At 37.7% G+C, this 12710-nt stretch overlaps 1 protein-coding gene across 2 annotated transcripts; it reads right to left on the bottom strand.

Annotated features, from left to right (window-relative positions):
• Positions 1-2203: 2203 nt before the first annotated feature.
• Positions 2204-11683, bottom strand: LOC139734558 (isoaspartyl peptidase/L-asparaginase-like). 2 transcript variants are annotated; one of them, XM_071645331.1, is made up of 7 exons: positions 11485-11683; positions 9736-9953; positions 8702-8844; positions 7119-7276; positions 5077-5207; positions 4493-4603; positions 2204-3754 (listed from the first exon to the last, which is right to left on the bottom strand). In XM_071645331.1, the coding sequence occupies exons 2-7, from the start codon at positions 9938-9940 to the stop codon at positions 3549-3551; spliced, it is 954 nt and encodes a 317-aa protein (XP_071501432.1). In that variant the 5' UTR covers positions 9941-9953; positions 11485-11683; the 3' UTR covers positions 2204-3548. The 2 variants fall into 2 exon arrangements, with proteins under 2 accessions (XP_071501432.1, XP_071501433.1); XM_071645332.1 differs by lacking the exon at positions 11485-11683 and adding an exon at positions 11262-11474.
• Positions 11684-12710: the final 1027 nt, after the last annotated feature.

Here is a 12710-nt window from a genome sequence, read left to right as displayed (position 1 = left end):
AAAAAAAATAATAATCCTGCTGGCATTGCATGAACATGAGGGAAATAGTAAAATTTTGAAGTGTTGCACTTGACCTTTGACCCCTGACCTTTGACCCCATGAACCCTACATTCTCTAGATAATCACTGCCAGTCAGTACATGTATATACTATGTTTCCATGAAGATACCTTGAACAATTTTCCAATTTACAGAGAAAAAAAAAAAGTTTTAATACTTTTACTCGACCTTTTGACCTTTGAACTTTGACCTCATGACCCAAACTTTCACCAGAGAATCTAAATTGGGTAATACATGTATGCACTAAGTTTCAAGAAAATATCTTCAGGCATCGCATAGATATGGTGGAAATAGTGAAATTTTATGTATTTGACCTTGACCTTTTGACCTTTGACCTTGAGCACGTGCACCCAAAAGTTGATAGGCACAACTTCACCCCCTAATACACATACATGCCAAGTTTCATTAGGATACCTCAACAGCTTTTGATAGTTACCTTGTCCACAAAATTCATTACGGACGGACGGAAAGACGGACGGACGGACGGAAGGACGGACGGACGGACGGAAGGACGGACGGACGGACGGAAGGACGGACGGACGGACGGACAACCCGAAAACATAATGCCTCCGGCACCACTTCGTGGCGGAGGCATAAAAATTCAATCACACATCGATCGAAGGGTCTTCCACCACACATGCTTTCGGGAGAAGAAAAAATAATTTCTGTATGGATAAATTCACATTGATGAGTTTGTTTTGGTTTAGCCTTTCTTTAATTGGTCAAACGAGTAAAGGTAAAATTGTTTAGCAAATTTCACCAAAAAAGTTCAGTACCATGTACTATTTCAACAGTTCAATAGTATTTAATGTTTATTTTGTTGTGATATACCCAATGACAATGTACATGTACTGGTACAAAGAATTTCCAGTGTGGACAATAAAGTAATCAATTGATTTATTAATCAATGAATCAATACAATAGTAGCGATCATCAATAGTCTGGGAGGGGTGTGTTTTCAAAACTAACAAATCAATTATCCTTTAACCTTTGATAGTTTGGTTCGACTCATATAGTATCAGCCATGAAGAAGAGTGACCATCATACTATCTATCATCTATATTGAAATTCAGAAATCAAATCAAATCAAATTAAAAAAAAATCTATGTGCATGTGTGTGTGTGTGTGGGGGGGGGGGGGGGGGGGGGGGATGCACACCCAACCTCCTAGTTCAGCGACCCTGAGGAGCATGGCATTGGAAATAGACACACTGATGGCCCTTATGATGACTGGAGTATGAAAGTCTGCAAAGGTAGCTAGTTTAAACTTTCTTACTGGAAACAACAATAAATTGTACAAAAGCATGCAAGCTCCCCCCCCCCCCCCCCCACATCCACATTATGTATAATTATATTAACACAGACACAAAACTCAATTACAAACAAAGCATTAACATGCAAGGAATACAAAAACAAAAACAAAACATACACACATACACAAGCGTGTGAATGCACAAACATGCACACACACACACACTTTTCATTTTCAAATAAAATTTATTCACTTCCAATCAAATAATACAAAATACATCTATCCTTTTAGTATTTACTGTACAAACATAAGGGAATAATTATTTTTAAGAAAACTGAAAAAATTATGCATTTTCATGTTTCAATATGACAAATGAAATGACAAAAGTACTGCAATGACTGAAAAAAATGGAAGTATATTGTATCTAAATAAAACCCATCCCCCTAACTAACTTCATTACCCTTCCTAACCATATAATATACTACTTTACTACACACTACCCTCCCCCCCCCCCTCCAAAAAAAAAAAAAAAGAGAAAGAAAGAAAGAGACAAAATAAAAAATAAAGGATCCCCCCAACACACACACACATACAATGCATGCCACAGAAAACGACAAGTTTTTTTTCTCTTTACGAGGACATACCTCACAATGCTATCTGCTCTGGTTGAAGCCAAATAATCTTTGTGGCCATTATTTTTTCTACCAGCATTATCAATTGAATGTGTCAAAAACAAGTTAATGCTTTCCAGTAAAAGTTAAGTAATGATAAGTTTTGGATACTTTCAGCATCATTTGGAACAGCAAATCTGGAAACATACAACAAATTTGTGAAGATGAAGAACAAAGACAAAGATGAGGAAAATACAAACTTGACATGGGAGTGTGACCAGAAAGAAAATATTTAATCTTATCAATTCATTTTTTACATCCCAAAATATGGAAGTCATCAGATAATCTATACATGTACAATGTACTTCCCTCTCTATGCAAATTGTGTTCAAATATTACTTGCACCATGGTAGGTCCATGCCTGCACAGACAATTTGTTAAGTATGCCATTATGTCATCTGGAAAGAAAGTATAATTTACCTTGAAGTAGTCATAAATAACCCTGATTAAGAAGACAAAAAAATCTTTTCTTTTCCACAAAGGAACAGAAATGTAAAGAATCTTTCATATAATATAACTATACTTTTTTGGCCAATGTGAACCTTTTAAAACATTGTCACTAATGTAGAAGCTTTGTGGCACATAATATCAATAATTGCTCCATCTATGAATCATCACAGAAAGTACAATATCCATTTCATTGCTTAAGAATATTTTGTTGTATTTCAATGTCCAAAAATATATACATACATTCTGTTTAAACCTTAGTACAAACATTCAGTTCAACTGATCCCAGTGCTTTTAAAACTGTCATTACCACTTTGAAATACACATTGTATGCAAAAATGTTTCCTTTGGTAGACTAAGAATAGCACAAAATACCATGGTGTATGAAATACTGATACTCTCGAGAGACTCGGGTAAGAATGAATCACCTGAAAAATCATTCTATCTTAAAGAATAATTCTGACAATATTCTACTTTTTTTGCAGCATGATTATCAGAAAATAAAATCTGCACTTTAAAAGAAAATATTTCTCTACGTAGGTCTAATTGTGTGCCTCTATTTTTTGTTGTTGTTTTTCCTGTGACTGTCTCATTACACTCTAAAATTGGTACTGGAAATTGTTTTAGTGCCACTAAACGACCATGTGACACATATCATGGAGATTAAACAAGATGGTAGACAGAGATTTAGGTGTATTTGCAAGGCAATACTACATCAGAAATGAAGTATAATGAATAACTACCAAAATCCACTGTGTATTGCACAGCCTTGACATACCAGTTGGTATACAGTTCACAAAACACAAAAGAAAAGATGTCAACTAAGAAGAGAAATATTTCATTAGATTAGAGAGACTACTATGCAAATTTTTGAAGAGAAACACTCCAGTCAAACAAGTCGCCTAGTAATGTGTAGTGTAAACAATCAATTCAGATACTAGTAATTCACAGATTATTAGTTGAACCAGCATGCTGCATCTTGGGAAGCACTAATTATGGCAAGTTAATAGCAGCGATAAGTGGATAAACTATGTCACAGTTCAACCATCATTATCACCTGGAAGGAAAGGGAAGCAATTACAAGCTCTTTCTTTACTCATGATACTTTTTTTTTTCTAAAACTACACTGATCCTCCATCAAAGCATTCTCCCTGTGAGATTCCATAAGACAGGGAACCCTTCTGTATCTGGGCCCATATCAATCCCTCTGTTGAGAACACTGGGGCTGTCTGACCATCGGCCCCCAGAACAATGACACCACAGCCAAAGGATGTTCTACGCTTTTGGTACTCCAGAGCTTTCTGCGCTGCTTCCCGGCAAGATAAGCCTGGATGTGGAGAGAACATAGATGAAATACAGCATTGTATTATTTCATTTCTCCAACACACTCTTATGAACGAACCTAAACATATGAATATGAGCAATTGACAGTTACCTTCAACTACTGATTAAGTGCCACGAAACAGTAAAGTGTGTATCTACTTGCCTGCAGCTCTATTTCTGGCACCTTTCGAGAGACTTGCAATGAGATATTTTGCAAATTAACAAAAAAGAAAAGAATAAAAAAAGAATAAAGGATCAACATCACATTGCTCATATTATAGTCTGTTTCCTGTGAAAAAGAGCAAGCTTAGCCTGAAACAATTTGTACAGTTGCGGTTGTTGTGGTGCAAGTGGTGTTACTCTGTGTATTCTGATCCCGTAATGTCTAAATTGCATCAGAGGGCTTCCCATTTCTATTTTTGCTATACACTGTATTGTACAAGTATGTCACATAATTAGAATGTTTACCTCCTGCTTAATTTGTATACTTATGAGCTTGCATTCAATGTTGGTGTGGTATGTACTAGACCACTGTGGTATGAACTCATGATGAAGTCACGCTCAGTGGATGCAAGATTAATATTCGATAAAATAAACTATTAGATAATTTATCTCATTTGTTTGTGGTGATGATAACATTTTGCTTTAGGAGTTTGGAGGGTAATGTCCTGTGGGTGTGTCACTGCGGAAAGAGTTCATGTGGAACAAGACGAGATTTTCATCATATCATCATTGCACTAACCTTGTTCCATGTAGAGGACGATACGACCTGCCATGACTGCCCTCATGATGGCCTCACCAATGCCCGTTGTGCTCACGCCCCCAACAGCACTGTCACAGTATGCCCCCGATCCTGAAAATCAACAAACAACAGACAAATATGACGAATATTGAGTCACTTTCATTTTATCTCCTTTCATCTGGCATGAGGAGCAGTTGTGGCTTAGTGGATAAGACCACAGATAACCAATCCTGAGATCCCAGGTTCAAGTCTTTTGGCAGCAGTGGCTGAGTTCTAGGGAAAAGCACTTCATCCTCATTGCTTTGTCCTTCAGAAGGACAAAAAGCTGTCAATTCTACCTGGTTGCATGCCTAAAAGTATTCACTGCTTGTTGACTACAGTTGGTAGTCGCATTAGAAAAGTCATAATTCAATATGATTCAATCTCATTTCAAACTTTGACTGTTGCACAAAATCAACTGGGAGGCCTCTGATTCTCATGCAGTTATCTTTGTTTCCAGAAGCTTGAAAGGATGAATTCATACCGCTGACATATGAACATCTACAGGAAATATGTAACGAAATCAAACATTGTATACCACTTACCAATGAGGGGAGAATCTCCTACACGACCAACTCTCTTCCCTGTTATCCCACCTGTAGATGTAGCTGCAGCGATGCTTCCACTCTTGTCCATGGCCACTGCACCTACAGTGCCAAGTAAATCAGTGTGTCTCCTTTAGGAAAGGAAAAAAAGAAAGAAACACAAAACAATAAAGCACAATACAGATGATAGCGGTATTAAATCAAATATGAGTATTGCCATGGGTATTCAGTAGCACAGCTGAATATGGGCTATTCAGCAATCTTCTCAGACCAAAAAATGAAATAAACAAAAAAAAAAAACGATCACTAGGCAAGAAATCTAGAGCAAATGAATTGTATGCCTTCTACACTCTGCTTAAATATCATTGCCCTAGTTTGTGATGCACTACTATTACATTTACTCAGTGTTTACTGGGACAAACATATAATTATTCCGTTGAGGACGAGTCCAGAGTATACTCAGGCAGGCGTCTATGGGAAATATGTGTTGTAGCAAAATCAAACCGTCCTCAACGGGTTAAAGAAGGGTAATTGCATATTACATAGCCTTTTCAACACTGAGTTAAACTCTTACCACTGAATGAAGGAGGGCTTTTCTCTCAAGTCTTGATACTGAAGATTTGTAGATTTGGGGTAATTTTACTTGTAGATTTGGGGTAATTTTACTAGAAAATGTCATGCTATCAAAATCAAAACAAAACCAGAAGATCATCTATTTTCTGGAGGGAAATGGCCCTTTCTTCTTGAAGTAAAATGGAAAGAAAATGTATACATATACACGTAGTTTATGTTGGATTGCAACACACAAGACTGTCTAATCTTTACTGCATCTGCAATCAATCAAAAAAAAAATCCATCCATTACAATACATGAGCAAAATAAGCACCAAATCCAACTGAGAAAAGTTCCCTAATAACTCCTCTTTGGCTTTGTATATTCACTGTTTAAAATTTTGACCACAACTAGCAAATGATATACAAAGTGTATGTCAGATAAAGCAAGTCAGATGTAGCAAGATCTCTGTGATGTAATAATGATCAAAAGGAGTCAAAAGTAACCTGAACTTTCGATCCCAGTAGAATCTTTGTCAGAGGCAATATGACAAACATGCAGGGAAAGCAATCACATGGATTACACACAACAAGCACAGTCTGAGGAAGGCTAGGGACACAGAACACTGAAAACAAAAACAAAAAAAAAGGGGGGGGTTAGGGGTAATGAAGGGGAGATAGTAGCATGGAGGTGAACAGACAAAGGCAGAGGTGGCCCAGTGATGATCCCAAGGATCATAGGGGGCAACCTGTGAAGGATAAAGATGAATAGGGAGGCAACATCAAACAAGATAAGGAACAAGAGAAGGATAAAGATTAGAAAAAGAGTGAAATAGCAACAGCAAGAGTAAGGGGGGGGGGGGGGAGGGAACAAGCAGCAAGCCCTAAATCTGGTATACGAAGACGTGGAAAAAAAAATGAAAGTGACAGCCAACCAACTGAACAAATGCAGAGTACACAACATATCGAACATATAAATAAATATACATATAAGCGAGCCATACTACTTAGTATATAGGAGTGGATTGATATAAAAGTAAAAATCAATATATTTATATATATATATATATATATATATATATATATATATATATATACACACACAGAAAAATATATATGATAATGTGCAGGCAAGGAATGAAGAAAGTAAAGGATTTTACTAATGATCTTTATGAACCTATTGTGTCATGCAAAAATCATATGGGACTTTACAATACCTTGAATGCTAGACAGCTAACTATCTCATTTACAGGCAGAATATAGTATCACAACAGTACCAAAATAATTTGAACAACTATCATATGAACATCACTCGTTGAGATAAAATAGGCCTATTAATCTGACATGTGACAAAGTTCACATCCATATCGTAAAGTTTTATTGGTATATATGACGAATTTGTTTGAGGAACAATATCAATTCTGTCTATCTGAACTCAAGCTAAGACTCAGTTGTATGATCTTATGGCTGTAATCATTAAAGCATACTCACTTCTCCTGCAGAATCTCAGACAAATATGCTGTGTCCAGGATTTCTTGTAAGTGCTCTTTTTTCTCCTTGGTCATTAGACTCGAAGGATCCACTCTCGAGATCTTGTGCTCATCAATGAAGGATTCCAGTCCTTTGCCAATCAGAAAATCATGCTCTGTCTGTTGAGCCAACATAAGAGTGAAATTCAAACGAATGAGATATGAAATGTGCAGTTGCAAAGTAGTTAAAATTTGAAAGTTGTAAAAGATGATTCATATCAAATTCTGAAAAATATTTATCGATACAACGCATTCGGTAATTATGGGATTTTACAAATCAAAGTGCATCTGTGGGATGAAAGAAATATATATGCGTATATAGCCATAAAGGGTTTTTTTTTCTGATGTTACCTGCATAACTTGTCATATCACTGCATCATGACCCTGACAGAAGGATCATGTTTAATAGGTTGAACAGAGTGACAAACAAGATGAAGCCCATTAATAATGCACAGTAGACTATTAACATTTGGAGAAAAAAAAAGAGAGAAAAAAGCAAACAAACATATTTTTGTGGAGTACCTGGAAATCATGTGACGGCACTATAGATATCAGTGTATGTGTCTGATTAGCACCAGTTACCACTGTAATTCAGTTCTCTGGTTAAGTCTGCTGGTGAACAAAAAATTAGCCCAATTAGCCCGGACAGTTTGCAGTGACTACAGATCAACTCAGACACAACCTTTATTGCTCTATAGTCAACTAGTGAACATGCACCTACACACTGTATGCTATGATGGACAAATCGACAGGAAAGATTTGGTGTAACTCTGGAATCAGGACAACATCTCTATGAGCATCACTGTGTGACTGATTCAAACTGTCTTTGCTTTCTCTGTCTCTACTTTGTAACAAGGCTCATGGTAACTTGTGATCCACTGAACTGTGGTTTAATGGTGTGACCTCTCTCTGTTGATTGTGCAATCAAGGGACACAGTGTGTACGGTAATTGAGCAAGCCGATTACAATTTGGCCAAAACAGGTGAGAGAGTAATTCCAAATGATGAAACTATGCATTACATTGATTTAATAATCATTTTCAAAGGCATTTTAATCACCCGTTACTGTTAGGTAAATATCCAGGTTGTGTGTCAAGTCCAGCTAGAGGGTAAAGGTCTATAGAGACCTACCTACTGGTATCTATTTGTGTCAGCCTTGTACTTGACCAAAGTAAGAGAGCATATCAAGTAATAAGTACAAGAACTCTGCAGGAACTGAGTGACTTGGCATTCTGGACCTCTAAAGTATAGACATATCATTTGATATAATACAACCCAACATGATCTAAATCACCTTGTGAATTCTTGCTGCCCAAACTACTCAGGATGATTTTAATTTTTCTATGCATAAATTTTTCAGTGGCTATGGTTTGACCACATCCCCACTTTGACGGTCTTGGTCAAGAGCAAAGTGTGCCATTAAGACACTGACATGGCAATTACTTGCTGCAGATTTACTGTATTGCTCATTCCTTTTGAGATCGCAGAACAGCAATTCACAAATCACAAAAGATAGGTTACAGAGGCTTTCAGGAGTCATTCTCACTTTCTCCATAATACACCTGGCCAACTTGATGGGATTCTTGACGTCCCTCACACCAGCTAATGCTCCTGACTTTAGGGAATTCCCGTCCATGATGATTGCATCCATCTCTATCTCTCCAGCAGCATTGAGTTTGGAACCACATCCTGTCAACAGCCAGTATTAAGATTCACCCACAGTAAGATAGCAAAAGGAAGTTGTGTGGGAGACTTGGAAAAACTTTACTGACCATCAGAGTTGCCCAAAACTTACAGACCTGTTAAACAAAACTTCTCTAGAATCAGAAGTTATAGAGCTAACATCATACTATACTAGGATGTATACTTCCTTGTTTTTGCACATTTCATGGCACCACAGCATCCCCCCCCCCCCAAAAAAAAAAAAAAAAAAAAAATATATATATATATATATATAATATATATAACTGGAATATATCTGCTTCTCATGCTATCTCTTCATCTGCTATATGAAGATGGCAATCAGCTCACATTTGATGAACTTAATTGATCTTGACCACAATATGAAAAGTGACTTTTAACCCTCTCTGAAAGAAGAAAGTGCTGCTTAAAGGGATGGTATAGTTTTGGTGGAGATGAGGATACAGATTTCAACTTTTAGTGAGATAATTAGAAATCATTTATATGAATATATTAGGTGGGTCCCACCTCTTAAAATTGTATGCTCTTTTATATATCATATTGAAAGTGGTTTCGTGTTATTTTTTTTCTATTCATATTAATTTTTATATATTTTTTCCCTAACAAATTTGCTCTCAGCCAATCAGATGTACTTAAATTATAAGAGTTTGTCAGAAAAAAATATCTGACAAAGCAATTGATGAAATGTCTCCCCCCCCCCCCCCCCCATCATTCTATTCATTTTAATTGTCCAGTAACACACACAAATAAAAACCCAGGAAATTCAATTCAATGTCGGATCTTTACATATATACAATGTAATTAAATGATGGCGCTTAAAAAACAAACAAAAAAAAACCACATATTGCGTTCATGCATACATTTCAATTTTAGTCTAACCTGCATTAAACAACGGGTTGTCTTCCAAGACGCACACGGCCCTTTCCACAGCATCCACTGCTGTCCCACCTCCCATCAACACCTTGTACCCCTCTCTGGCAGCCTCCTGGACACCAGAGTGGTACCTCTCGCATCCTCCATCAGGTGTCGTTAAAGCGCCACCATGCACTATTATCGCTGGTTCGTGGGTCCCAGTTGATGACATTCTCAGTTTTTATCTAAGATGACAAATGGATTGCAAAAATACAAAAGAGTTACATTTCATAATACTGCTCAAGGCTAATACACAGTTTGATAAAGTTGAACGAGTAAGTTTCAATAACTTCCATAAATCATTTCCATCACCAAATCTTGAACACCTCTCTGAGATTCCATTAGCAAAACAGCCTTGCATGTGTAAGAATCACCTACATTTGTAGTCATCAGCTGGAAATCAAGCAGCATGTAATAGTTCAGACTGCAAAACAGGCTCCTCAATGTCGAGATACATGTACCTTAAGTAATGTTAATAACTTTGCTGGTAAGCACAGTATAGATGGGAGCAAGATATTTTTTGAGGGTACAAAGCACAATCTGTGTGTGGGGGGGGGGGGAGAGGGGGAGGATCATTCCATAACAATGATCACACATTAAACTCTGTTGCTATAGTTGCTCTAACACGATAATGGTAGATTTCCTTGTTCAGAAATAGTAGTACTGAATGATATTGAAAAACATAATTTGTAGCCAACCAATTCTTCTAGCTACGAGTGTATTTAATACTCCAAGACAAATTGTCACTTGATCTTAAATTCATAACTGGATAAATCAACAAGCTATAAAACAATCAAATAGAAACAAACATAAATACGGTCTGGGGGAAGCATTTTATGAAGAATTGTGTCACATACTATTTTTCTGACAAACTGTTAAAAGCTAGTGAAATTCTCACACCCGATTGTCTGAGAGTGAATCTGACAAAATGCATCTTGAAATTCCCCCCCCCCCCCCCCGATTTAAGGAACTTTTTTTCTTAATTTTCTATTGTGATACCCCATTGCCTTTATCTACCCCCCCCCCCCCCCCGATATACATGTACAACATGTGGATTGAAAATGATCAGGAATTTTATCTAATGTTAGGCCTTAATTTTCATTACAATTTAAAAGCAATCTTTATCATGATTTTTATTTTCTTTAACTGACCATTGTGACTGAATATTACTACAAGGTGGTAGTATTTGGTAGGTGTTCTTAATTATTTAAATATAGATCATTCCTGCTCTTCAGTCTTGATCAGTATTATGATGTAAACTTTGTGAACCTTGAAGTTGATAATCTAATACCTGTTACAACTTTTCACAGGGAAGGTATAAGCCCTACTGCAATTACTAGTACTGGGATATGGTACACAGTAAACATCAAAGGCCGACGGGCAGATTGTATTGACAGGGGATAGCAAATTATTTACAGGTAAACTTTCTCAGCTCAGACACAATAACATGTACATGGACACTAATACACACACGCACGGACGCACACACAAACCTCCTGATCCTGTTGTCGGTCATATAATCCTCTCTAGCAAGGCAAACTTGTGTGTCTCGAAGGAAAGAAAGGACACCGACGGAGCATCTCAGCTGACCGACCGGGATGGGCCCCGCTTCACGGGTCCGGATATGGCCGTATCGTACGGATCGGTGGCTACACTATCACTCGCAATCAAGTAGAGCTATAGAGTCTAATATTGTAAACATGATGGGAAACTAACCCTACTGAGTCGTGAGTTGCCTCTGAATGTCAAAAGCTTTTTTGTTCAGCCTGTCCCTTTTCCTCTGAAGATAACGGCGGTAGGAGGAGTTCACTTTATACCCAATGATGAATCCTGCCATAAAGCTAAAAGTCACAGCAATGACCAGTGCCCGGCTCCGAACAATCGCCATACTACAGTCTACAAATGTCACCGCACGGACCTCGGCCTGCCTCTTAAACCTTTGTCGTATGTAGTCGTTTTAGTTTTGACGCACGTACAACGTGATGTATGTCAGTAGTACAACTATCAGTATAATCCTGTCAAAAGAGGAAACTCGCCACCACCGAGCATTGTACGCCGCCCGCATAACAAATAGATCTACGTTAGACAGCCTATGACAATACAGTCATAACAATACAAGTGTATTGATACGGTATGATCTCACTGTGCTGTGGCTATGAACTGTGTTGATATTTACATGGGTTGATCGCGAAACTTTTTTTCCCCCTTTGGTTGGGGGGTAGTAGGGCAGCAGATGTAACAAAAATTGGTCGAAATGCTGACATCCGGCGGAAAGTATGAAATTTTGCATACAGGGGTATTTTGGGGCGCTGATTTCAAATATTGCCGGATCCAAGAGATCTGACCACGGGGTCGGCCGCCATTTTGAATTCCAATATGGCCGCCATCACAAAACAAATTCAAAGATCCCTATCTTCAGTTCTGAATGACCTGTGGCACCAAAATTTGGTACACATGAGCGTTTTGACACATTAAATTTGATGACAGATTGATTCGGAGTGTCTGACAAACATCGAAAGGCCGCCATTTTGAATTCCAACATGGCCGCCTCGACGAAATATTCAAAATCCCTATCTCGATTTCTAAGTGGTGAGTGACCCTGAAATTAGGTGTGAACAAGTATTTTAACATACTGAGTTAAAATATTAACTGATGTGATGTGTCTGACAAACGCAATGCCTGCTATTTTGAATTCCAATGTGGCTACGAAGACAAACATCACGACTAACATTCACGGGCATGTCAAAAAGTGCAGCAAAAAGGAAGCATAATGCACCTTTCACTGACGTCACAATGTAAATACATCAGCGCGCACTCTATCAGTTACAAACGCGCGCTCAATCAGGTAGCCTAATTTACAAACCCGAGATAGAGATTTTCAACACTCCAACATGGCAAATATGTATTAAATTCAAATTGGCTGCCGTGCAGCTTGTCAGACA

The sequence above is a fragment of the Diadema antillarum genome, unplaced genomic scaffold (assembly GCF_040938485.1).
Source record: "Diadema antillarum isolate AM-2024a unplaced genomic scaffold, OU_Dant_1.0 seq00000533_RagTag, whole genome shotgun sequence".
In the NCBI taxonomy this organism is placed as follows: domain Eukaryota; kingdom Metazoa; phylum Echinodermata; class Echinoidea; order Diadematoida; family Diadematidae; genus Diadema; species Diadema antillarum.
The sequence above is the reverse complement of the archived record's forward strand: the minus strand, read 5'-3'. Positions and strand labels throughout refer to the sequence as shown.